General features: G+C 45.4%; 1 protein-coding gene across 2 annotated transcripts in view; it reads right to left on the bottom strand.

Moving 5' to 3' along the window:
- Nucleotides 1-27,787, bottom strand: part of ACVR2A (activin A receptor type 2A) — a 56,920-nt gene that overhangs the window by 6,757 nt on the left and 22,376 nt on the right. The window contains exons 2-7 of one of the 2 annotated variants that reach the window (XM_058028483.1): nt 17,764-17,971; nt 15,931-16,040; nt 14,515-14,669; nt 6,801-6,824; nt 2,586-2,729; nt 1,178-1,321 (exon numbers count right to left, since the gene is read on the bottom strand). In XM_058028483.1, coding sequence (XP_057884466.1) covers nt 1,178-1,321; nt 2,586-2,729; nt 6,801-6,824; nt 14,515-14,669; nt 15,931-16,040; nt 17,764-17,971 — 785 coding nt within the window. The remainder of the gene's footprint in view (nt 1-1,177; nt 1,322-2,585; nt 2,730-6,800; nt 6,825-14,514; nt 14,670-15,930; nt 16,041-17,763; nt 17,972-27,787) is intronic. The other variant, XM_058028484.1, reaches the window with a different exon arrangement.

Raw genomic sequence — 27,787 nt, 5'->3', positions numbered from 1 at the left:
ATCCCCAACCCCACATCCCCAATCCCAAATCCCAGATCCCCAATCCCACATCCCCAATCCCACATCCCCAATCCCACATCCCCTTCCCAGATCCCCAACCCCAGATCCCCAATCCCACATCCCAGATCCCCAATCCCACATCCCCATTCCCAGATCCCCAATCCCACATCCCAAATCCCACATCCCCATTCCCACATCCCCAATCCCACATCCCCATCCCCAACTTTCTCAGCTGCCTGAAAACCAACTGCAACCAATTCACATCTTTTGCAGACATTTCTCCACAGAAATCCTTTCTTTCGGATTTCTGTGTCTTCGGGAGGCCAGAGGCTCCAGAAGACAAGGTAAACAATTATTATCAGCTGCTGGGGAATGCAACAGGGACACCTTGATTGGCTCATTTCCTATGTTTATAATTAAGGGCCAATCACCAGTGCAAGCCAGGGGACTGAGTCCTTGGCCACAACTTTGTTATAGATTCTTTCTATCGATTTCTTAGCCTAGCCTAGCTGCTGTGCAAACCTCTCTCTATATTCTATTAGTATAGTCATAATGTGTGGAAGGGGCTAGCAGTGGGCCTGTTAGCTAAAGGAGCGAGAAGTAAGAAGAAGAAGAAGCTGATAAGGAGCTTTCTCCAAGGCCGTAACCAAGGAGATGGAGAGAAGGAAGATAAGAGCATTCTGCAGCTGGATGAAGCGTTTTTAGAAAGTTAGGTGGAGTCAGAGTAACTTTTCACCAATGGCATGGTATTGAATTATTGTGGCCAATAGCTAAGGTAGAGGAAGGGTAAACAACTGGAAAGTGTATAAAAGATCAGCCATTTTCATTAATAAACTGTTGCCAAGTGTTACCAACTGAGACTGCTTGTGGTCTCTGCTTTATGTCGTGACCACCTCGACTGCGACAATAATGTATTACATATAATATCTTATATATATATATAATATCTAATAATATTATATATAATATCTTAATAAATCAGCCTTCTGATCAAGATACAAGATTCACCATCTCTCTCTCACCAGCCGCGCCCACTCAGGCGCGGTAATACACATCCAGTGCACAGCCAGCAGCACAGCGAGAGCTCTCCCAGTTTCCCTGCTGTGCTGGCCCAGCCCGGGTGTGTGAGCCCTGTGTGGGGCTGCTGTCCTGTCCTGTCCCTCCCTGGCAGCCCCACCTTCTCGTGGAAGGCCGTGATGAGCCACAGGTCCACGTCGATGCTGGAGCCGCGCTTCTCGGCGCCGATGAACTGCAGGATGTTGTCGTGCTTCATCCCGGGCAGGCTGTAGATCTCGTACTCGTTCTGCCACGACTGCTTGTCCTGCAAGCACACAGCACCAAACACAGTGAGCCACCAAAACGTGGCACAGCAGGGGCTGGCCCTGGGGCAGTTTGATACCTCTTGGGGCTCTGCTGCTCACAGTGACCCCAGAGGTGTCACAAATTCTCTTTTCCCAGCCCAGGGGTCATAGAAGGAGTCAGAGCTCTTCAGTTCTGGGTCTCAAGGTTGTTCATTGTTCCTTAGCTATAAAATTCTTTCTCCTGTCCTCAGTAAGACAGCCCAAGGCACTCTGCCTGCCCCAGGGTGGTGTTATCTTTTTATACCAAAAACTACCTGTGCAATATTTACAATTACTGCCCAATACCCATCACCTGTGTGAGACAGTGAGCTTCTGCTCTAAACCAATCCCAAAGTGCCACCACCACTGCAGGAGATGGAGGCCAAGAAGAGGAAGGAGAAAGGCTGGACATGCCCAGATTCCTCCATCTTGCCCCCTGAACCCCCATTCTAAAAACCCCCAAAAAATCTATTTTTCACCCTGTGACAAATCAATTATTCTACATATATTTTGTGGCTTGCAGATCCTCATACAAGGTTGGTCATTTGCTCCACGGGTCATAACCAAAGTCACAGGGGGCTGGGGCTGTGTGCCAGGGTCTCTGAGCCCCCAGCAGGGTCCTGGCAGCCCAGGACAGCCAGAGGGACATCCTGAATTCTGACAGAGTTTGGGAGAGCTCTGTCAGAAAACCCCTGGAGGTTCTGGTGAAATGATGAGAGCCAAGGCAGCCCTGGCTCGGTGAGAGGAACAAACCCCTGCACCTCCAGCAGCAGGGGGGGCTTTAATCAGTGCCAACCCATCCCAGCATCAGCACCAGCCCCACTCTGGGCTCTCCAAACTCCTCAATCCACTTCATGTGAGCCACGGCTCTGCGAGGGCCCTTGCTGGGCAATGAGTGCTGTGGCATTAATTGAGGAATGGTTAATTGGAACAATCACCCCAGGGGCTGCATTTCAGGGCATTCCTTCTAAGCACCAGTTAATTTGATTATTAACTGGTCAAGAGGTGGGTTAGAGCTGCTTAAAACTACAAGTGCTGAATATTTTTATGATTAGAAGCCCACATTTCACAGGGTTTATGCTTCAGTAATGTGTTTACTGCAGTAAAACACTTATTTTAAATCATTAAAACTTACTGCATCTCTTACACCTCAGTGCCATTTCCACTTGGATTTACAGAATTATTGGGCCAAGAAAAGCTGCTTTAATGTGAGGAAAACCCAGGACCCCCAAGGGTTCTGCTCACCTGGATGGGGAATATTTTGACTGCAACGTATTCATTGAGCAGCTGAGCTTTCCACACACACCCAAACCTGCCCCTGGCCTTGATCTCCAGGAGCTGCAGCGGCTTCAGACCCATCAGGGGAGATGGTGGGGGAGGCCCAGGATCCTGCAATCAGGAGAGACCATTAATTAATGCTGCTTTAATTAGTGACATCCATTCCCATCATCCCTGAGAGCACTCCAGAGAGAGGATTGCAGCTGGGGAGAGCCTGGGGTCACCCAGCCAAACCCCACTGCAAATCCCAAACACCCAGGGACAGAGCCCAGCCCTGCTGCAGGGGGTGGGAAATGGGATTGAGACATTCCCAGCAGGGTGGGACACACCTGGATAACACAGCAGCAACCAGGGAATCACCTGGGCAGCAGGGAGGGACAGCAGAGGTTAGGGAATTATGGAATCAGGTGGGAAAGCTCAGCAGAAATTAAGGAATAATGTGATCAGGTGGGAAAGCACAGCAGAAATTAAGGAATAATGGGATTACTTAGGATAGCACAGCAGAAATGATGGAATAATGGAATCAGGTGGGAAAGCTCAGCAGAAATTAAGGAATAATGGAATCAGGTGGGAAAGCATAGCAGAAATTAAGGAATAATGGAATCAGGTGGGAAAGCACAGCAGAAATTAGGGAATAATGTGATCAGGTGGGAAAGCAAGGCAGAAATTAGGGAATAATGGAATCAGGTGGGAAAGCACAGCAGAAATTAGGGAATAATGGAATCAGGTGGGAAAGCAAGGCAGAAATTAAGGAATAATGTGATTACTTAGGAAAGCACAGCAGAAATTAGGCAATAATGGAGTCAGGTGGCAAAGCAAGGCAGAAATTAAGGATGAGTCTAATCAAGTGGGAAGAAAGCCCAGCAGAAATTAAGGAATATTGTAACCAGGTAGGAAAGCACAGCAGAAATTAAGGAACAAAGATAATCAAGCTTTACTTGTTATATTTTTAAAGCTGGAATTGCAATGAGCCCCTTGGATGCACTGAAGGTTTCTGTGTGGATGTGAAGTGTGGGATCTTTAAACCCTGGGGCAGCCCCTCCTGCCCCATTCCCTGCTCCCAGCTCTGCCAGCGAGCTCCTGAAATGCCAGGAATGAGGAGATCCCACTGCAGAGGGGATCTGGCCCTGTCCTGCAGGGTTGGTACAGCTGGAGGTGACACAGAGCTCCCCCAGGGCACTCCATGGACCCACAACCCCAGATCCCCAACCCCAGATCCCAAATCCCAAATCCTAAATCCCCACTCCCAAATCCCACATCCCCAATCCCAGATCCCCAATCCCACATCCCCAATCCCAAATCCCCAATCCCAAATCCCCAATCCCACATCTTCACATCCCCATTCCCACATCCCCATTCCCACATCCCAAATCCCACATCCCCAATCCCAAATCCCCAATCCCACATCCCCATTCTCACATCCCCAATCCCCACATCCCAATCCCAAATCCCCAATCCCAGATCCCCATTCCCACATCCCCAATCCCCATTCCCACATCCCCATTCCCACATCCCCATTCCCACATCCCCATTCCCACATCCCCAACCCCACATCCCCAACCCCACATCCCCAACCCCACATCCCCAACCCCACATCCCCATTCCCACATCCCCATTCCCACATCCCCAATCCCAAATCCCACATCCCATATCCCCAATCCCAGATCCCCATTCCCAGATCCCCAATCCCACATCCCCATTCCCAAATCCCACATCCCCAACCCCACACCACTCCCTGGGACCATCCAGGGCAGGGACAGTTTATTTTCTGCTGCATTTTCTGCTTTGCTGCATCACATCCTCTGAACACAACAAGCAGATTCTCAATTTTATTGCCAAATCTCTGCTTCCTTCTGGGCTTGCCTCTCCCTCCAGGTGGGATTAGTTTGTCCCTCTATAAAAACCCCAACAATCAACCCCAAAGTTTTCAAAACCCCTCCAAAACTCCCCCTTTCCCCTCTGTTTTCCCCAAAGAGAAAAGCAGTTTTCAAGAGAATGAAAACCACCAGAGGAGCTGCTTCTCCAAGAGAGAGAAGAGGGCTCAATAAAGAGTTAAATGTTTGAGAACTTCCATCAAAAGCACAAAATCCTGTGCAGGTTGAAGACACATTTTGTGACCAACTGTGGGGTTAAGAACCCTTTGCTAAGGGGAGAATGGAAACAAGTGCTGAGAATGCAAGTCCTGAGTAGTGGCAGGAATCAACATCCCCTCTCTGCTTTCTTCTACAAGAAATAAATTAAAAGAACAAGTTCCAGAGAAAGATTCAGAGCAGAGTAACCTCACTGCACAAATTAATAACTAGACAAAGAATAAACAGCATCTGAAATTCAAATTAGAGCCACACTGCAGCTCTGTCCCCAAAAAGAGGAAATCCTTTTGTCAGAGTGACAGCGACAGGAGCTGGGAGTTCTGACATCAACATTTGCAGCACACAAAACCAAGTTTGGGAGCAAAGATTTCCCTCCCCTGGTGCCTTTCACTCCGTGCCAGAGCCCTCTTGGAATACTGCAGGCACCAGGGAAAGCAGTGCCCTCAATTTGTAAAACACAAACTGTACCAAATAAATATTTGTAAATCCGGTTTGTTGTCGTTGGGAACGAGATGCTCACATTTATCCCCCAAAGGCAACCCTGATTTACTGAGCTGCTCAAGCTCAGAACCTCCTGCCTTGTCTGGAGCAGAGAAATCTGTGGGAAATAATCCCAAATCCCCTTTGCTCTGGTGGCCTGGACTCCCCTTCCTCCCAGAACCTGCTGGCATTTGGAAGCCCCTGGTGCCTGAATTCTGTCCCAAGCACCAGGAAAACCAAACAGCTCCAAGGTTTGCTGAGCCCAGCTCCAGCATCTCTGCCACGAGCTGGAAGTGGAAGTGGGCAGGCAAACCTGGTGCTTTCCTGATTCCCCATCAGCCCAAACATTCCCATCCCCAAATTCCATTTCCCAGAAAGCCCTGGCTCTCCTCACCTCATTCCCAGCACCTTCCCACAATTCCTGCTGCTAACACAACCAGAAAGAAAAGTTTTCCCTTTTATTATTTTTCTCTCTGATTTTTTCTAAGCACCTTGGTTACAATGAGGCTCTGCAGCTCAGGGACTGATTTTACACAGAAACATTCCCTGACAATATTCCCAGCTTGCTCTGCTCCAAGGAAAATTGTTTAATGTTCCAGAATGTTCCCCATTATTCCTGTGAGGTTTTGGAGCTGATCTCTGTGGTGCCAAGGCCACAATGCCAGCAGGGCTCCCAAATGTCCAAAACTCCAGGGCCCAATTCCCTTTTCCTGCCCCTTGACACAGACTGAGTCATGGGGGAAATATTCCTTAGGGAAGGGTGGCTTCCAGGAATGGGGTTCCTTAGGTGTCCCCAAAAATGGGTCTGGAGGTCAGAGAGCTGCTCAGCCACTGTGGGACACAAAGCCATGGACAGCAGCTCCTGCAGGCAGCACCTGCACCCCTGACTGGGATAAGGAGGCCAAACATGGACAGAGGTCCAAGCAACTTTTTATGGACACACAGTCAGGGAAATATTCAAATATTCACATTTTTAATGCACTGAAACCATCAGATTTTCTTCTAAACTGCATTTCCACGGTATATCAGGTGTTAATTAGAGAACTTTAAAGATGACAAGAATTGAGCATTTTTATTACACCTCAAATCTTGATGGTTTTAATATTCCATTGAGCTGAGCAGGAATGACCCAATTTGTGAATTAAGGGGTCCCAGTGACTTGGAGTTGTAATAAATATAAATATCTTGAGGTCAGTGGGAAAAATGAAGAGATTCATGGTGAAGGAGTATTTTTATTTTTCTCCAGATGATCCAGTTTTGGGAGTTCCTGCCCCACACAAAACCCAGATCAGCACATGGAGACCCCAGAGCTGCAATGGATTTGTGACAGGGGGAGATGGGAAGGGAGAGCCAAGGACAGGGCACAGGGGGGTGGGATGTGCCCTCTGCTTCCAGGGGAGCCCAGGATCCATCCCAGCCTGCACATCCTGACCCCACCACGCAGCAGCTCCAGGGAATGTCAGGAGATCACAAGCCACAGGGTAAAACTGCATTTTAAACCACACATGCTGACAGATGGCTTGTCCAAAATACTGAGAAATCACAATTCAGAGCAAACAACGTCTCCCACATCCCCAGAAAGCCCCAGAGCCAGGAACAAACATCCTCTTACCTCAATCATTATATGAAAGGCGTGCTTGCAGAGAGGGAAAAAACACAGGCAAGAGAAATTACTATTTACACCAGAATGGGATGCAAACACAGCTTAGAGGAGACAAAGTCAATTATTTGTGAGTTAATGACAGGAATATTCACGGGGACAGCAAAACTTTCCCACACCAGAACATCATTTATAACAGCAAAGAAATCCAGTGTTGTTAGTAAAGGAAAATGAGGAAAACAAGATTATTCTATAGAAAATGAACAGAATTATTTTCTAATTACATAGGGGAATGTCCATTGGAGGCGTATAGAGCACAGAGACACGTGGAACTTCCAAAGGTGAAATTCCAGAGCCGGGATGAGAACCCGCCCTGTTCCCTGCAGCGCTCCCGGTGTCCGCCAGGGGGCAGCGCCGCACCAGGGAAACCCCGGCTGGGACCGAACCGGATCAATGGAATCGAACCCGATCAATGACCGGGATCGGGCCTGATCAATGAACGGGATCGGGCCTGATCAATGGAATCGAACCCGATCGATGAACGGCACCGGGCACGATCAATGAACGGAACTGAACCTGATCAATGCATGGCACCAGGCCTGATCAATCAATGACATCAGGCCTGATCAGTGAACGGCACCGAACCTGATCAATCAATGGGACCGGCCTGATCAATGAACGGCACCAGGCCCGACCAATGCACAGAACCAAGCATGATCAATGCACAGAACCAAGCATGATCAGTGCACAGCAACAGGCCTGATCAATGCACAGAACCAAACCTGATCAATGAACAGCACCAAACCTGATCAATGAACAGCACCAAGCCTGATCAATGAACAGCACCAAGCCTGACCAATGCACAGAACCAAACCTGATCAATGAACAGCACCAAACCTGATCAATGAACAGCACCAAACCTGATCAATGCACAGAACCAAGCCTGATCAATGCACAGAACCAAACCTGACCAATGCACAGAACCAAACCTGACCAATGCACAGAACCAAACCTGATCAATGCACAGAACCAAGCATGATCAATGCACAGAACCAAGCATGATCAATGCACAGAACCAAACCTGATCAATGAACAGCACCAAACCTGATCAATGCACAGCACCGGGCCTGATCAATGCACGGCACCAGGCCTGATCAACCAACGGCACCTCAGACCTGAGCTCCAGCACCTGATCAATACATCCCCAGAGAGAGGAACTCCCTCACTCTGCACGCAGCAGATACTGATAAATCTCAATATTGAAGAGATTCCAACAATCCCAGGCTGAGTCTATGGTGTGGAACAAAATCCAGACCCCAGGATTTCAGTGACCCCCGTTTGTGCTGCTTTCATCCCTTTCCTGAACAACCTCAGTGCAGATGCCTCTGTTCCTCCTCCTGGCACAGCATTCCCAGAGCAGCTGGGGCTGCCCCTGCATCCCTGGGAGTGTCCCAGGCCAGCCTGGATGAGCCTTGGAGCAGCCTGGGACAGTGGAAGTGTCCCTGGGGTAGTGGAAGGTGTCCCTGCCCATGGATGGGACGAGTTTTGAGTTTCAGTCCAACCCAAACTATTCCAGAATCCTGTGACTCTTCCACCTGAGCCATCTTTGTCCTTTACAGTGGGATGGATGTTGGAAGGGAGGGATTCAAGCCCCTGTCTCCAGCTGCCACCCCCTTCTCCCCCTGAGCCTTCACAGCCTCAGGATGCCACCCGGAGCCTTTCCCTGTGCCTGGGCAGTGCTGAGCACACACTTCCCCTTCTCCAAATAATTCATACCAGATTAACACCAAGAATTATTAACACCAAGAATTATTAACACCAAGAATTAATCCAGGAGGATTCATTCCATAAACCTGTGACAGAACTCAGAGCACTGGGATCCACCAGAATCTCCTCCACCATCCAGAGCAGAGCAAAACCCACCCCAAGGGGCTGAAATTCCCTTTTTTTTTCCCAGGCCTATTCATTATTAAAGTTCTCCAGCTCTGGAGAATGATGGAAATTCCTCAGCAATAAGCAGAAATATGTATGAATTCAACCTTTGTGCTCTGACCATAATGAGGAACTGCAAAATGAAGCTCTGAGGAGTGAGCCCTGTCCCAAAGCTCTCACTCCTCCCCTGAGGGATCAGCTTCCCCAAACTCTGACCAATTCCTCACACATGGAGACTTTGCAGGATGGATTTATGCTCATGAACACCCCTGGGTTATGAACCAGGGTCCTCCCCTGCAGCCCACAGAGCATCACCTCGGGCTCCCAGCAGAAATCCAGCACTTAGAGGGCATCAGGCTACAAAAGAAATGCAAATCTGAGACTGATGTCAGGAATGAGCTCTGATGAACAAGATCTGGGAGCAGTTAAACCCCTCAGAGCCCCTGTACCCACACAAATGCACATAAACACCCTCACTGCTCCTTGTGCTGCCTGAAAACCAACTCCAATGGCTCCATCACAATATTTGGAACCAATTACACCAATAAAACCCTAAGCAGTCTGGGCTTTTCCCAAATTCTGGGCTACCCACAACCATTTCCTGATCTGTAAAAGCTGCATTTGGCTTTTGGGTGTTTTTCTTCCCTCTGTTATAGATTTTAACTTGTAGCAGCCCATGGATTCTATTAGGAAAAATAGAGGATTTTTCTATTAGGAAAAAGAAAGGATCCAGTTTCAAGTTCCTCACATTCAAGGATCCTGATTTGCAGTAACTTTCCCATCTCTTTTCCCATTTTCTAAGAGCACCTGGCTTCTCCCTGGGTGTGTTTTTCAAGTAGCCATTGATCTTCCCAGGTTTGGATTCAATCCTTGAAAAAAAAAAAAAAACCCCACAAAACTTCTCCCTTGCATTTTTCTAGTGCTGAAATGTTTCTAATGAAATATCTGTAACAACAAGAAGAAGACCAAAATGGGAAAAACCTGACCAGCTAATTTAGTTCTTCATTCTCCAGCAGGAAACTGGGTGGAAAGATCATCCCAGAAATTCCAAATGCCTCAGGTAGATTTAGGAATTCCTGTGGTCAGAAATCCAAACCCTGATGCATCTTTGAGCCCAGAGAGCTCAACCATTTCAGAAGAAATCCCCCAAACAGGTCCCAAAGACACAAAGAAGGGAACCTGCAAAACCTTTTCTCAAGCTTATTAACACAATTATCACTTGCAAACCCAAAGAGCAGCAGGGATGGAGTGAAAGCTGCCAGGCTGGGCACTCAGGGCCTGAATGGTTCCATGCTCAGGGGGGTGGTGGCAGCTCTGAGGAGGTGACAGTGGCACCCATCAGCTGCAGGGTGGCAACAGCCCCTTGGAGAGCCTGCACTGACAGCTCTGGTGTGCCAGGGAGCACCACAGAGCACAACAGTGTTGTATTCATATTGTTGTATATTATATTTTTACAGTTTCATACTTTCTAGGTGGTTTTCTTACAGCAGATCTTCACAGCAGTGGTGTTGTTGCTTCTCAGTCAAAGCTCTTTTCTAAGGCTCTCTCTGACTACTCTACTCTCTTTAATTTCAGCTACTTCTATCAGCTACAGCTGCTGCTCAATTAAGCACATCACAACTGCAATCTATTTACAGTAACTAAAATCAGAACAAAGTTACTTTTACAATACAGAAATCTTTTACTGCCATACATATATTTACAATACATATATTTACTCAGGCCCCTACATTTCTCTCTTTTTTTTTAATAATTATACAATTACAATACACATTTTTGTCTCAGCTCTCAGGTTGCTACAGCCCTCGACTGTCTTGAATAGATGTTTTTAGGCTCTTTTCTTCAAAGGCTATAGTCTTACAGCTCTCTGAAAAGCTATAGTCTTACAGCTGTCTGCTGTTACAGTTCTTTGATTCAAAGGCCATACTATATTCTAAAGTCCTAGCTATCTGGGGGATTCTATACTTTCATTCCATGTTTGGCTGCATGTTCTTTATCACGTCGGGGTCACCACATGTTGTATTCATATTGTTGTATATTATATTTTTAGAGTTTCGTACTTTCTATGTAGTTTTCTCACAGCAGATCTTCACAGCAGTGGTGTTGTTGCTTCTCAGTCAAAGCTCTTTTCTAAGGCTCTCTCTGACTACTCTACTCTCTTTAATTTCATCTACTTCTATCAGCTACAGCTGCTGCTCAATTAAGCACATCACAACTGCAATCTATTTACAGTAACTAAAATCAGAACAAAGTTACTTTTACAATACAGAAATCTTTTACTGCCATACATATATTTACAATACATATATTTACTCAAACCCCTACACAACAGAGCACAACAGAGCTGCCCCTGCAGCCTCAGCCCAGATTTATTGGGAATGTTTGGTCACACCTAACTCCATCCCCCAGTGAAAAGGAACCAGGTGCCAGCACCTCTTCCTGCAGAAAAATGCACACATTCAAATATTTAAAGCAGCAATCTGATTATTGGGGTGAATTTTATCAGTGATGGGTTATGTTTGCTAAAGGAAACAGAAATAAGGAACACAGTTCCCAAGTGTTTGCCATGCACACAGAGGCATTCAGCAAAGGTGGGTTTGTGAATAACTCAGTGCAGAGCACAGAAGGGACAGATCTGATGGAATTTGACAGCTTTCACTGGACACCTCCCCACACAGCACTGAGGCACAGTGAGCAGCACAAACAAGCCAAGACTAATTGTCCTTTATGTCTCTTCACAGGTTCAAACATTTCTTACTGTGTATTTCTTGCCTTTTTTTTTCCTTTTAAAATATTCCAAACTATTTCTTTCCCTTTGCTCTCTAATCTTTTACTTATCACCAAATCCTTTCACCATTTCTCATCTTCATTTTTATCTTTTGCTTATTTTTCTTCATTTTTATCTTTTGCTTATTCCTCATCCACCCTTTCATTTTTTTCCTGGAAGTTTGGTAGCAGCTCAGTGTTCCCATTGTTTCTGGGAATAAAGCAAGGGAAAAGGGATAACTTTTATCTGGATCTCACAATCTCTTTTTCCTGCTGTACATCTGACTTGTCCTTCTACCACTGCTACACAAAGAATGAAACCAAATCCATTTGCCTAAAACTCCACTCATGCCCCAATTATTAAATATACTATTAACTGATTAATTGCACAAATCTTTCAGAGTTTATTGGTGGTTATAAAGTTCCCAATCCTCTCCCTCCCTCCCTGCTTCCCCTGTCTCCTGCTCCAAGCAGCTGTAATTAAATTTCAAGTGGGAACCACTGCTCTGCTGCATAAGGGAGAGTGTTTATATTGGATTTACATCATAATTCTGGGGAGTTTTTCAGGCACAAGTGGCTTTTCCTGACTTTCCACATGAGCCTTAATGCCTGCTCACCACAAGATAGGAAAATGCTGTTGCCCCACAAGCACCAAGGTACATTTATCCCAAAGATACAATCTGAGCATAAACACAGCAGCTGATTATCTTATTTATTAAAAATTGAGGTGGCAATCCTGCCCCAAACAAATCCATGCAAGGAAAAAACTGCAGCAAAAGGAGGGAGAGAGAATCAGAATTCAAGTTCTTGATACCTCACACATATTGAACATTCTCTTGCTTTTCCTTGGCTTTATCCATGACTTAATTTCTTCAGGAAGTCAATCCCACACTGGAATTATCCCCACAATTAGCAGTTATGAATCTGATCTCCCAGCAAAGACCACTGGGTCGATGTAAAGTCCCAAATCCATCAAATGGGAGCTGGATGAACTAATTATGCTGACAGATTGCAGGGAGTCTGAGGAGCTGCAATCCTCTCTGCAAGGACAGCAAACAGACTTTTTTCCTCTAAATTATGTTCTTTTCATTTGGCAACAACATATGGCCACTGCCTCTCCCCAAATTCCTCTTATCTATTACTGAGAAACTGAAACCAAAACACTTGAGCTATCAACCCCAGGCAATGCTGCTTCCTGCAGCACCCTCCTGCCAAGCAGCAGCACTGGAAAAATCCCAGGAGCTGGAGCACACAGAGATCAATCCTTGGCACCCCTACCCAAAATAACAAGAGTTTTCATTTTTATCACAAATATCATCACTGTAGGACAGGTCGTGTATTCTGGTCACTGCATTGAGGTAGAAGCTCAAATTAATTCTCCTGCAAAAATCCAAATCATTTCTCTCTTCATTTCCACAACCACATTTTCTTCATCTTTTCTGCTTTGGTCTCTAGAATTTCCAGCTTTAACTCTTTCCATAAAAGCCTCCTAATCTCAGCTGGATCTCCAGACATAACTGAAGGAAGAGGAGTTCCAGTGGCAGCACTGATTATTACAGCTCCAGGACCAGCTGGAGCCTCCCAACTGCAGGAATTCCACACACAGAGCCCCAGAGGGTTTGTCTGGGTGCAATGGCCAGGTTACACCCAGTGAGGAGCCCACAACCTCATCCTTTTGACAAAAACACCCCTAAAAATGAAATGTTTCAGGACAAAGCAGGAATCCCACACACAAGAGCCCAGAATGTTGGTCTGGGTGCAGGTTAGGGTCTGGGTGCACAATGGTCAGGTTACACTCAGTGAGGAACCCACAACCTCATCCTTTGACATGAAACACAAACACCTCTAACACTGAAATGTTTCAGGACAAAGCAGGAATCCCACACATAAGAACACCAGAAAGTTTGGGTGCACAATGGCCAGGTTACACCCAGGTGTGGAACCAACAAACTCATCCTTTTGACAAAAACACCCCTAAAACTGAAATGTTTCAGGACAAAGCAGGAATCCCACACACAAGAACACCAGAAAGTTTGCCTGGCTGCACAATGGCCAGGTTACACTCAGTGAGGAGCCCACAACCTCATCCTTTTGACAAAAACACCCCTAAAACTGAAATGTTTCAGGACAAAGCAGGAATCTCACACACAGAGCCCCAGAAAGTTTGCCTGGCTGCACAATGGCCAGGTTACACTCAGTGAGGAGCCCACAACCTCATCCTTTTGACAAAAACACCCCTAAAACTGAAATGTTTCAGGACAAAGCAGGAATCCCACACACAAGAGCCCAGAATGTTGGTCTGGGTGCAGGTTAGGGTCTGGGTGCAATGGCCAGGTTACACCCAGGTGTGGAGCCCACAACCTCATCCTTTGACATGAAACACATCCCAAAACTGAAATGTTTCAGGACAAAACAGGAAACCCACACACAGAGCCCCAGAGGGTTTGTTTGGGTGCACAATGGTCAGGTTACACTCAGGTGTGGAGCCCACAACCTCATCCTTTTGAAATGAAACACAAACACTCCTAAAACCGAAATGTTTCAAGACAAAACAGAAAATACATAAACAAGAGGAAAAATATGACAAGAATCACAGTGCATGAGCTGAGCTATGAAGATTTTCTTAACATTCCCTACACCTGTATCCCAGTTCTAGTTTTCCTTAAAAACAGCTCATCTTCTCTTAGCTGCTGTTTGCTGAACCCCTCAAATGGCCAAGATGAACTGGGAACTCTTTTCTTGTTTCCAGCTGAGCATTCCAGCTCAGCCCTCAGCATGCCTTCTCTGTGCCTTCAGTTTTTCTCCTCCCAAACAAAGAGATGCATAAAAACATGAAGCAGTTGCTCATCTATTCACCAAAGAATAATTAATAAGGCTGTTGAAGTAAAGCTTAATTCTCTGCTTTAGGGGAGAGCAAGCATTAGGACCTGGAAATCAGGAGGGGAACAGAGAGACCAGCCATGAGACAGATCCCCTTCAGGAGTGGTTTGGCCCCTCCAAAACCCCAAATCCTGCAGCAGGGGCTCACCTGGGTGGGAACAAGCACGGGAGGATAGGCCAGCTTGTGGTGTCTGTACATCCAGAAGGAGAAGAGCACGATCACTGCAATCCCCATGATAGGCACCAAGGAGTAGAGCAAGGTGTTGAACAGAGGTGGCTTCGGTGTGACAGGATTGGAAGTTGCTGAAGGGAAAAGAAAAAAGACAAAGCTTTTTCAGGAACAAAAGCAGGCAGTGTTTGGAATGTGCAGCAGCCTGGTTTGCTAACAGCTGCTGCCAGTAGCTGATTAGGCAGCACAAAGTAACACCTGGTTAGAAGGCAGCACTCTGCAGAGCAGGGGATAGCTCAGATCCCAGGGCAATTCTGGGCTTCCAACCCCCAGCAGGCTACAGGGGGTGCTTGGACTCCCAGGGACTGCAGGAATTCATCACCCAATGAACTAAACCCAATCAATGCAGAGATCTGGCAAAGCCTCCAGCACTCCTGGGCCTGGTGCAGGGAGGAGCTGCCCAGGTGAAGACATTTCCACACAAGCTCAGGAAAGGCTCTGCAGGAGCAGGAGCTGCTCCCAGGGCAGCCACAGCCCCCCGGGGCAAGAGAGGGCTCAGGAGAGGGAGGAATGTCAATGATTGCCTCAGCAGCACCACTGACAAAAACGACAGCAATATCTCCTGGGTCAACAAAGGCTATTTTCATCTTGCAGAAAATGTTCTTTCATTTCATAAACAACTTCCTCTGGCTATTTGGTACATGAGACATTTGCTGGTTGCAGCTCAGTTATTAACATCCCTTGGTTTTCCAGCAGATTCCTGACTGGAAGAAGATGGGCAAGAAAAATCAAATCACCTTTTAGCTGTTGTTTTTTAAAATAATTATTTATTAAGTCTGGCTGATTTGATTTGTCTTTCAGAACCACAGAATATGCTGAGTGGAAGAACACACAAGGATCCTGTGATCTGGGAGGAAATTCTTTTCCCCATTTTAGAGGTTATTGTGTCCATTTACAGAGAAATTCAAAAGTCCAGCTGGGATAAAGAGAAGAAAGAAAAGGAACTGTTCTTTTTCTTCTTTTTTGAAGAAAGGGAGCATCCCTAGGCTGGCACAGGGATACAGGGATGAGAAAGCTTTTGGCCCAAAAATTTACACCCTTAAAGGAGCTTAGCCATGTAATTAAGGTAAGATTTGACAATAACTTCTATATCTTAAACCAGGGAAGTATTTCAGATTATCCTTCCTTCCCACCCTTGGAAAGAGCCGAAGTCCATTTTATATTTTCACATTTCATTGATTTCACAGGAAAGCACCTTTCCAAGTGGAATAAAAGCAGTGGCAGTGGCCAGAGCTGTCCCAGAGCCCTGTGGAAAGGCAGCAAGGGCAGCACTTTTGGCCAGTGTGAGCTGCTGGAGAAGCAGGATGTGGAACCCTGCAGTCAGGAGGAACTTACGCTGCGTGACCTCCATCTCCGGGAAGTAGAAGAAGCGCTCGTTGCACATGTTGCCCTCACAGCAACAGAAAAACACCTCAGGGCTGTCCTTCTTCTCTATGCAGTCATTCCTGCAGGAGAAAAGAGGAAAAAAGTTCATTTCTTTTGTGCTAGGTTATCTTTGTTAAAAAAAAAAATAAATGTGCCCAGCTTTTAAATTTCCAAGTTGAAATTTGTTAAATCGACCGGGACCAAAGTAACAGCTGAACCTAATGAGATAAATTAAATTTTGATATCTTATATTGCAATGAAAATTTATTAAAGCAGAAACACATTTTTGTCATTTTTAAGACAAAGTTAAAGAAAACATCAACAGATTGAGGAACAGTTCACAATCTAGATTTAAACAGGACAGGCAAGTGACCAAACAAGGCTGGAGGTAAGTGAGAAGGAGAATTTCTAAATTTTATTGTATTTGTAGAAAGAAATGATAAAGTTTCTATAATCTCCTCTGCCCACATTATGCTCAGGGACAGGGCTTATTTTATTCCCTGAATTAACTGGAGGAATGGCTTTTTTATTCATATTCTGCTAACAAGCAAGCTGAAACTATTCCCATCAGGAAAGAAAAAACAGGAGCCAACCTGACAGCAGAACTGGAAAAGGCTGAAGAAATATTGCAGGGTTTTAAACACAGCTGAAGATTGTCAGGGAGGTTTTGGGCTCATCTTCAAAACTTGGGGTTATTCCCCAGAGCCAGCCCTGGCTGCCAGCCTGCCCTGGGACTTGCAGGGAACATTTTCTCTTTGATGTGCTGAAGCTGCTGCTGTTTGCAGTCACCCCCACAGCTCCCAGAGATAAGATTTGGGCTGCCCTGGACAAACACAGCACTGCCTGTGATTAGCACAAGTCACTTAATGAGGACTTACTCAGTTTCCAGCTCCTTCCTCACTGTCCTTCCTGTGTTTCATTTCTTCTTCCAATTTCTTTTCTTTGCTCAAGGAGAATTTAATCTCATGATTTTAGGATTTTTATTTTAGATTGTGGGACTGAGCTTTAAACTGTCATTAATGCAGAAAACAGCCTGGGCTGGGGGACAACTTGATTTGGGGAGAAAGGATGCAAAGCTTTCTTCTAAAAATTCAACTTTAAAGAAATACAAAGAAAGATTTCTGTAAAAATTACTGAAATAATTCCTCAATACTTTTTAATGGATCTATTTCTTAATTCTCTGCCTTCCCAAATAATAAATGTTTTGGGCCAATAAAACCCAGTAGAGTATTTAAAAAGCTGCAACACCATTGCTTAAGAGAGTCATGACCTTTATTCAGTCAGCATCTAACAAACCCCAAGTCCTGCTGTTACTGCTTGTGGGTTCTTTCTGGACCATCTGTTATCAACAAAATAACTGGAAATTTAGAATATTCTCAGAGCTGCCATTGAGCTTATTAATAAACTGCCAAAATACTTCCATGATCTGGTAAATTGCAGACACAAAGTGCTGACTTTCCAACTCTAAAGACTTTGGAAAAATCAACGAGAGGATTTTGCATCCTGGTTGCAATAATTATATTTGCACTGTTTGGCAATAACAAGGCACTACAGGATCTATTACAAATGGACTAAAAAAGAATAAATGAAATACCTGGGTTCATTCAAAAAGGTAAAACGTGCTATTCTGCAAATAAGACAATGTGCTCACATGGAATCTGGTCCTTAAATACAAGTGAGCACCTGAAAATAAGACAATTATTCCCAGACTCACAGGTTGTGGAGGGGATGACGTAGAAATTACGGAGAGGCAAAAGAGTTTGCAGTGACAAATCAGTTGCAAAAATTCCTAGGAAAACTCACCTGTCATAACAATTGATGTCATCCAGCCAGCAGCCTTGCTTCACGATTTCAATGGATCCAGAAATATTTTTCCATGTGGCAAAGCAGTGTCTCCTCTTATCTTTGTCACCATAGCAGGGCTCGATCCCGCTGCGGTTGGTCTTGTCCTTCTCCCAGTTAGCGTTGTAGTAGATGCACTCCTGTGTTTCTGACCTGCCCAGGATGGCACCTGCAGGGATGGGAAGCACAGCTCAATGGAATTCTGCAGGATCAGGCACAGGTTGGATAAAAATATCATTTACTGCACGTAGCAATGTGCCCTCTCTCCCCCCTTTTTAATAAAGAGAGAAAACACGCAAAGTTCAGCAGCATTCCAAGTGTTGAAACATAAAACAAAGATCCTCTGTGAAGTCAAACAGTGACTTGCATAACTTAGCAAGATTTGCAGAAATGAAGAACAAGTCATGGCAATACTTCTCCATGAATAGCAATAGCAGAGAAAATTTAGAATGCTGAGCAGGGAAGATTTAATTAAAATATTCACCAAACCAGGAGCTTTAGCCAGGAAAATTCACCAAAAGGCATTTGTGCTTCTTATCTTGTTACAGGAGCCAAAAGAGCAGGGAGTTCATCTCTTTTTTGGAAACCCCAAAAAAGCCAAGAAGTGTTTGGGGGCAAGTGTTACAGAATCCCAGAATGGTGTGGGTTGGGAAGGACCTTAAAGAGCATTTAGGGCCCATCTAGGAAGTTTCTGGATTCTGGTGGAGATCACTTCAGAGTTAATGGGATGAAAAGCACCCATTAGGTGCTTCTGTAAAGGTGAAGTTGTTGGGAAGCAAGACTGTTAGCAGAACACAGGCAGGGAGTAAGAACTGCCTTTTATTTCTGTTTTTTTCTCTTGTCAGACACTGCCCAGAGCGTGCCATCCATCTCCAAGGGAGCTCCATCAAAACCATGGGCAAATGGAGATGGAGGAGCTGGAGAACCAGAGGATCCACTGAGGAAGGCTCATGAGGATGACTGTATTTATCTGTACATTCAGAATTTTTAAGACATTCCATTGCCCAGCACGCTGAAGGCCAGACTGGAGGAGAAAAGGTTTCCCTCAGCAGTTTTTGACGTATTTATTTGCATCACTCACTACATCCTTATCCACAATAAGTGTGAGCCAGCAGCCATTCCTGAGCAGAATGAGGATTATTCCCACCTGAGCCTTGGGAGAGCAGCACAGGGAGGCAGAGCTGAGCCCAGCACTGCCCGTCCTGAGCAGCCCACCCTGCCCTGCCCGTGTTCCCAGAATAGGCAGGAGCTGGAGGATCAATGGGAGAGGGGCAGGAGCCAGCTGGGAGCGCCGTCAGGGGCAGCCTGGGAACCATTAAATTCCTTGTGCTGCCACGGCCTGACCTTTACAGCTCTCAGCTATGGCAAGAAACAGATGAGGCAACAGATTGAACAATTTGGTTCTGTCAGTGCAATAAAGCAGAAGTCCTGGATTTCTCTCACACGTGCCATTGCTTTTCTCCTGCTGCCAAGCCCAGCTTTGAAGGACCACAGACAAGCTGAAATTTATAAAATTCAGCAACTGCAGTAAAACTAACTTTGCATAAATATTCTCTTTGCTCCTGTCTTCTTTCTTTCAGGTTTTCTTATCCATCTATTTTTTCATCCATTAATGCTGCAGTCACTGTTGGTGTAATGACCTTGGATCTGGCTGGGGCTTCTCACCTGAGCAGGCACCTGCAATGGGTCTGGCCAGGCTTGGGCAGTCCTGGATGAATCCTTCAAAGCACAAAAGCAGGGATGTGGTGGAAGAAAGGCAAGAGGAGAAGGGGAACCACACAAAGAAGGCAGCTCTGTGCCCATCTGCTTCCAAGCAGCTCTGCCACCCCCTGCACAGGGATGGAGCTCCCAGGGGACAAGGGCAGCTGGCATTTACAATAAAGTGAATTTATCAGGCAGAGCAGGTCTCTAATGGGACTGCTGTGTCCATTCTGAGTGCACAGGGAATTGCCAGCTCCTCAGAAACCAATCCCTGAACCTCAAAAAGCAAAATGGTGCTGCTGAAAGAAACCAAACTCCAGCAGTGGGTGGAACATGGGGTCTGAAAGCTTGGGGGGAAAACACATTGGGAAAGCAAAGGGCATTAAATACAGGACTGAGTTTAGTTTGGGCACACTGGATCCCACTGGATATCTGTGTATTCCCATCCCAGTGCTGCCCTATCCCTCACACTCTGTCCATCCAGCACAGCTGCACTGGGGACACAAAACCAACATCTGAACTTCTGAACCACTCTTAATACAGGAAACAGCAGAACTGGGAGCAATTCCATCAGACAGCTCAAGAGCAGCCTGGAAAACCTCACCCCAGGAGGAGCTGGAAGCACTGGCTGCCATTTCTCAAACAGAGAGACTGAATGACTGAAAAAATCTACCAGTTTTTAATTAAAAAGGGGCAAACTGCACAGCTCCTAAGGACTGACATGGCCTTAGTTCAGGAAGGATCGCTGGGAAAAGGGGCTGGATGGAACAGGAATTGTCTCTTACAGGTATCACAGAAACACCTGGGAGTTCATCATCCACCAAACCCAACACTGAGCAGCACGAGGCCATGGTCTGTGCTGCAGGAATGTTTCCTGATTCTTCAGTGAGATGTGAGAATGATCATGTCCCTCCCTTCCCAGGGAAGACTTCAACACTTCCCACGTCCTCCCCTCGCTCCAAGCCCTGCTTTGCTGCGTGATTAGTTGGTGACACCACGGAAAGACACAAAGGGCAAAGGGAGCTCAATCTGTGATCTCTCACTGCTTTATGAAATGTAACAACATTTTCAAGCTGAAGTCATGAAAATTGATGAAAAGCTTGCAAAGATTAGTTTAATGGTGCCAAGGACACTTTTTTTTTTTTTTTGCTATTCCCTAGAAAATGTACAATATATAAAAGAACTGGAGGGTGAGGTTCAGTCTGGCAGATACCTCTGCCTGTAACAAAAGGTTACTTAAATTCTGTCATATTGGAGATGAATTTGAACTCTTTAAGTACTGAAATACAAGGAATGGAGCAGTTTATTAGAATAAACCAGCAGAGCACCACAGGGACTGAGTAACTTCTAGATAGAATGGCCCATTCACCAAAATACCAGAATTGTAACACGCTGTTCCAGAGGAGCAGAAAGGAACAGAAAATGCAGCATAAATAGAATTAACACCTTACACAAAAACCCTTCAGCTGCTGCACGGGCACCTTTTGCAAGTGCTTGCCCATGTGTGTTATTCTATTTGTTTCCACAGTGATCTCAAACACTTCCTAGCCCCACAAATATATCTAAGAACAGACTACAAATACAGACTAAAAAAGCCCAGCTTTGATGTTCCTGCAGCAGGAAGCAGGGTTTTATCATTCTCTATTTTTTCTGATAACACCCAGGGGAATGTTTCTCAAAGGAAGAAGAAAGAAGTTATTTCCAACCTAATAAAGCAAAGTGAGTTCCGAGAGAAAGGATTCTGTCCTCCTTTTCCATGCCACCATGTCCCCAAACTGATTTTGTTGATTTTTAGACTAATATTAGTGCTATTATCACTGTTCTCAATGCTCCCAGGTCACACGAGGACTGTACTTCAGATGAGCTGAGCCAAAGTACATTCATTAAATCCAAACACAGCAGCAATTAACTCAGGCAAGGCAAGAACTGCAAAAGAGATAAACAAGGCAGTGAGGAAACAAATCACCTGCACTGCTGCCACCCTGCCCCGTGAATATTCCAAATTTAAAGATTAACCCGATGGTCCACAAAGCTGCTTTCTTTTTCTAAAAGAGTCTTTAAAAATAAATGAGTTTGCAACTTGAACAAAGGAAAACTTGGTAAGATTTAGTGTAGTTTTGTATAGCAAGAGCTGCATTTTTCTGCAGGGTTGGAGTGGGGGGAGCAACAGGAAATCTGTATTTGCTAAGATATCTCATCATATACTTGGAAAATATTTCAATTTTTTTTTGCAGTTCACACCTTTTCAAAATGGAAAATTTGTAAGGATGAGCCTGCCATGGAAGTATGAAATTCTGTAGCTGAGATAACACTTCTGAAAAAGAAGGAGAGAAGAATAAAGTGCTGGAAAACTGAAGGATGATCAAGCCAAAGGCTCTACAGCAGATCTATGGAGGATGATGTCACCTGAAACAGGGACCAGAACTGAGAGGAATAATATCTGTATTGTTAAAAACCCCTTGCAGTTTGCTTGGTGGTCAGTAACCAAAAAAACCCCACATTTGTTTTATTCTGAGTGTTCTGGACTTACAGTATGGAAAGTAAATCAGCTGCTCTAACCACTTGATGATGTTATTTTACATCGTGTTTATTTGTTGTATATAGAGAAATAAAATAAACAATGATGTTTATTTGTAATATATAGATATATCTTGGGTTGATTTGCATGGTGCTCTTGCTGAAGGAAAAAAAAAGCTGGAATTATTTTTCCAATGTGTTCCCTCCCAGCAATTTGTGCCACTGATAGAAGAAATTAATAATGCTGTAATGGGATTTTGTAAAGAACTTCCATGTTCTGCCTTCTACTTCCAAATATGTTATTTAAGCCTGGATTTCAGGAAGTGGGAAAACCCCCAGATCTCTGTGGCCAAGTTTTCCAGAATGCTCTCAGAGCAAAGCACGTGGCAGAAAATGGAGAAAAAGCCTCAGTGGCCATCTCTGTTCTTTAGGCAGAAATTAAAGAGCCACCAAGAGCTGTCAGGCCCGAGATAAAGATTGCCATCCTCTGGGAATCTCCAGAGCCTTGGAGTTAAGTGTTATTTCTCACACCCCCTGACTTCAAGGGAACACAGCAAAACACAGGCTGATGTTTTCAAGTTCAAACATGCCACTGCTGTCAGTGTGAGGTGTGAGCAGCACACAGCACAAACACCTCCCAGCCACTCCTGCTGAGCTCTGCAGGGGAAAAGCTCCAGAGCTCCAGAAATGCCTGGCTTTGAGGCACAGCCCGGGGCTGCTCTCATCTCACAGAATCACAGAATCACAGAAGTTCAAGGCTGGAAGAGACCTATAAGATCACCAAGTCCAGCCGATGTTCCAACTGTTCAACTAGATCATGGCAGCAAGTGCCACATCCAGTCTTTGTTTGAACTCTTCAAGGGATGATGACTCCACCACCTCACTGGGTAAATGATTCCAGTATCTGACCACTCTTTCTGTGAAATATTTCCTTCTTAATTCTAACTTACATCTAGCTTGACGCAGCTTGAGACTGTGTCCTCTTGTTCTGTCTGTTGTTGCCCGGAGAAAGAGGCCGACCCCCAGCTCACCACAGCCACCCTTCAGGAAGTTGTAGAGAGTGATGAGGTCACCCCTGAGTCTCCTTTTCTCCAGGCTGAACAACCCCAGCTCCCTCAGTCGCTCTTGGTATGGCTTGTGCTCCAAGCCCCTTACTAGTCTCGTTGCCCTGCTCTGGACACGCTCAAGTAACTCGATGTCCCTCCTAAAGGACATCTCAGGGGCTGGTGCGTCGCTTTCTGGGCTGTTTGGGTGGCCTGGAAAGGCCCGGGGTGGCCTTGGACAGCCCGCGCTCCAAAGGACGAGAAGAGGCTTCAGATCTTTCCTCGGTCTCGGTGTTTATTAATTGTTTGTCTAAAAGATTTTCTCTCGGCCCGACAGAGTCTGCACAGCAGCCAGCCATGAGCACACTGAGAGCCCCCGGGGCGGTCACTTATCTTTATACTCAAAATTACGTATACAATATTTATCAATTTTCCCCAATACCTTTTACCCTTATTGACCAGTGCACTTTTAGTAATAACCAATCCCAAAGTGCCAACATCACCACAGAAGATGGAGGCCAAGAAGAAGAAGAAGAAGAACAGGACACGCCCCAATTCCTCCATCTTACTTCTCTAAACCCCCCTGTACAGAAATCCCAAACCCTGTGTCTCACACTCTAATTAACTTATCCCTTCACCATTCACCCAGTGAAATCCTCCCATCCTCACACAGGTGTCGTCTCCCGTGCAGGATCAAAGTGCAGCCCCCAGACACTGCTGGCAACATCCCAGGACTCCCGAGCCCCCCAAGGGTGGTCTGGGTCACTCTGCACATCAGTCCTGAGGTGCTCAGATCCCACACTGGTGGCCTTTGGCCACTGCTGGGCCAATGTCCCCTTCCTGGCACGATTTCCAGATGGTTAAAATATGCCAGTATCAGTAAAACAGGGCTCAAAACTGAAAAGTTTAAATTTTACAAGATTCAAGTGCAGAATAGGGACAAAGAGTAACCAAGCAATTGGTTGGCTTTTGATAGAATGGCATTGAGTTTTGTCACAGACATCTTCTGTGAAAATTCCTTTCTTGGGATTTTTCTCCCTCCTGAGAAGCTGGGAGGCCTCAGGAACAAAGTGCAACCAATGGTTTGCTGCTGCTGTGGGATGCAACAGGGGCATCTGGGATTGGGCTCCTGGGGATGTTTGGATTCACTGACCACTCATGGCAGAGCTGCTCTTGCTCTCTGCCGAGACACAGATCTTTGTTATTCATTCTTTTCTGTTCTTAGCTTAGCCAGCTTCTGAGAACTTTTTCTATTTCTTTTTAGTATAGTTATAATGTATCTATATGTAACTATATATATATGTAACTATATATATGTAACTATATATATGTAATATATGTAACTATATATCATAAAATAATAAATCAAGCCTTCTGAACATGAGGGCAACATTCTCTCCTCTTTCTTCACCCTGCAACCCTTGTGCCCACTGTCACAGAGTTTTACATCTCTTATGTCTCACTCTTCATCTGATAATAGAATAAAATCTTTTAAAATGCCTCTCAGCTGCCCCATCTCTAAAAAACTAAGAATAATCAAACAGGCAGAACAGAAATACCCAGTTCCCAGTTTGGATTATCCTCCTCTCCCCAGTGCAAAACCCCAAACACAAAGAACAATAATAATGAGAGATCTTGATTAATTTGACATTTAACTTGCACTCTGATTATCCAGGAGGGATCACCTCCTCCTGCCCAGGAAGGAGCCAGGGATTCTGTCCCAGTGCAGCCAGGAGTGCCACCATTGCCACCCAGAGCCCTGGAATGCTGGTATTAAAGCCAAAAAGAGGCCCTTCAGCACCAAAGGCACCAATTAGGCACTAAACAAAGCACCCAGGGACACACAGACTGCAGCAGGAATGATGAATCCCTCTCAGGGCTGAGTCTCATGCTGGTGGCAAGAGCAGCAGTTCTATTTTGGGAGCTGCCAGGGAGTTTCCCAGGAATGATCTCAGATACCTGTCAGAGCTGGGCTCTGATCTCAGAGTCCCACAGCAGCACAATCCTGCAGCTCAGCAGAGATGGGAGCTCCTCTCAGCTGGGAACCCCAAAGGGTTTGGATCAAAATGATCCTTTTTGGGGTTGCTGTTTGTGGAGGTTCTTCTCTGAGCTACAAAACTTCCTGAGAACTCGTGAGCTATGAAACATTTGGAATTTTCTCCAATGGAGGGTTGAAATTCCTGCAGCCTCATGGAGATGGGAAATTTGAACATACTAATCACTTCATTAAAAAGGACTGGAAAGCTTCATTCTAGCTGTCAATTTTAGCTGTCTTCAAATTTCATTCCCTGGTCAGGCTGACAGAGAGGATCAGGAAATGACATTTTCTCCAGCCCTCCTCAAGCACTGTTTGTTTCACCCACCTTCCAGGGGCTCAACAGGATCAGTGTCAATATTTCACCTGCATTTATAAAGACAAAGAAGGAGTCTCCCCTCCCCAGACTCCCTCCTGACCCCTCAAAGACACACCCAGGAGAGTTCATTCCGGCTAATTACAAGAAAATATTCTACCTTTTGCCTCTCAAATCAGCCAAGCACAATGCAAATGTACCAGTTTGACTGCAAAGCAAACAGAACCACACACCAAGTCAAACAAAAACACACTCAAGACATCTAAGAGGCAAGCATCCAACTCCACATTTGATGTTTCCTCCACATGATATATCCAACCCCCACTTCTTTTTCTGTCTTACAGGACCTTATGTAACTATTTAAAAGACAACAGGACCAGTGTGATTCTGCCTTCAAGTCAGCTCTCCAACAAATCTCTCTGTGGGTGTCGTGTCCCACTCGGTGCCATTGCAAGCAAAAACACCACCCAGTTCTCCTCCATGTGCTGATCAAGCTTCTTATTTACATTCTAATTCTTTAGCCATCGTTATACTTCTCTTTTTTTTCTGTGGTTACAACCAAAACCCCAGCCTAAACATACTTACAACCAGTTTTGTTGTTTGTTTTGTTGGGTTTTTTTTACTTTTTAAAGCATCAGGTGTATGTTTTTCCTTTTTTCCAAGTGCTGAGCTCATGGGCAGGAGCTGGATGGTCAGTGGCCAGCCAGACAAGCTCCAGCTGCCCTTGGCCAGATGGCAGCTCAAAGGAGGAGAGACAGGTGCCACGTTTGTGTAGACACACACAGGGATTACCTGGGAGCTGCAGGCAAACAGGGCAAGTGCAGGGGAAAAGGCAGAACTCGGTGCTGAGAGATTCAAACCTTTCAGTGTTCTGCTCCACTGAGCTGGGAACTTTCCTCACCCCTCCTCTTCCAACTCTCCAAATGATTGATGGAGAATTGTCCCACTGAGCTTCAGTCCTGGCTCCACACAGCCCATGATGCTGGGGGTTTACATTTTCATTTCCATTTCCACCTCCCCACCTCATCCCACCAGGACTTGCCAAGCTCATCCTGCTCACGCTTGGCCAGAACTCCAGGCAGGACTCAGCCATTCCCAAGGATCCCTCCAGGATGGATATTGGGTTTGTTTGTGGAAACACTCCTGCAGAAGCACTCTGGCATCACTGCATCACTAAAGGATGGCATTGGCAGCTCGTGGTGTCTGCCCTGGGGCAGGAGCCCAGTCTGAAAAGCTTTTGGAGCTGCAGCACAACCAAAAACCCAACTGGGCTGGGCAGCCTCACACAGCTGGAGTGGCACCAATGAGTGCAAGTAATTCCTTCCTTCAATAAATGTCAGCTGCAGCACTACACATGTGAGTAAACACCTATCAGCATAAAAATGCTGATATGTTTGTGACTGCTGAACTCTGCTCCTAAAGCAAAAACATCTACACAACCCCAAACTTCACTGAGTCTGTTTAATTCCATTTCTACTGCCCAGTCCTGTTGAGATCAAATTCCAAACCTTGTCTCCACTGGAAGAGTTTTGAAGTTTGTGTCCTCATGCTCTGAAATCAGTGTTGATCACACGTAAGAAGCCAGCACAACTGCCTCTTTACCTCCAGCTAAAGTGGCTGCCACTTGTCACTTGAAATGGATTTTCTTTGTCCCCTCTGAGGCTGCCTCATTTTGCCAGACTGTAATTTGCAGATTAAGTGAAAAATCCCATTTCTAGAGCTGGACACAGCCCTGTTTACAGGCAGAGCCCTGCTGCCATGGCCAGCACAGCCCTCAGAGCCAGCTCCAAACACAGCCAGGGCTCAGCCCCTGCAGCAGCTCCTGAGGAGGGAACAAAACACGACTGAGATTTTCTTGTCTCAAGTTTTTATTATGGACTTGTTTTCAATGGGTTAAGGGAAACCCAGTGCAATTACCTTATGGAGGCTTCGTTAAGCAAATGTTTTTACTCATAATTTGAATATTCAGCATTTTTAAGCCCCATCATCACCTTGCCATGCTCCAAAGCCACTCCAAGCCAGCTCCCCTCAGGAATGAGAACTGACAGATTTCACTACAAGTCACTATTAGGACTGGTTTTACAGAGAACTAATTTGGATCTAAGTGACCAGTAAACTAGAGAAAATATCATTTATTTAAGATTCAGAAGAAGAAACCAGCAATGGAACAGCAAAACAAGCTCCTCATGCACCTCAATAAAAAACTGGTTTTCTGTTCAATTTTTCGAGTCTTTATGGATTCTCATGAAGCTGATTTTGCTATTCACTCACCCTCTTATTAAAAATGTTACTACTAAACCAATACTAATGTTACTACTAATACTAATGTTACTGCTAAACTAATACTAATGTTACTACTAATACTGATTGTAT

Source organism: Melospiza georgiana, chromosome 7 (assembly GCF_028018845.1).
Source record: "Melospiza georgiana isolate bMelGeo1 chromosome 7, bMelGeo1.pri, whole genome shotgun sequence".
NCBI lineage: Eukaryota > Metazoa > Chordata > Aves > Passeriformes > Passerellidae > Melospiza > Melospiza georgiana.
This window is presented reverse-complemented; position numbering and strand designations above follow the sequence as displayed.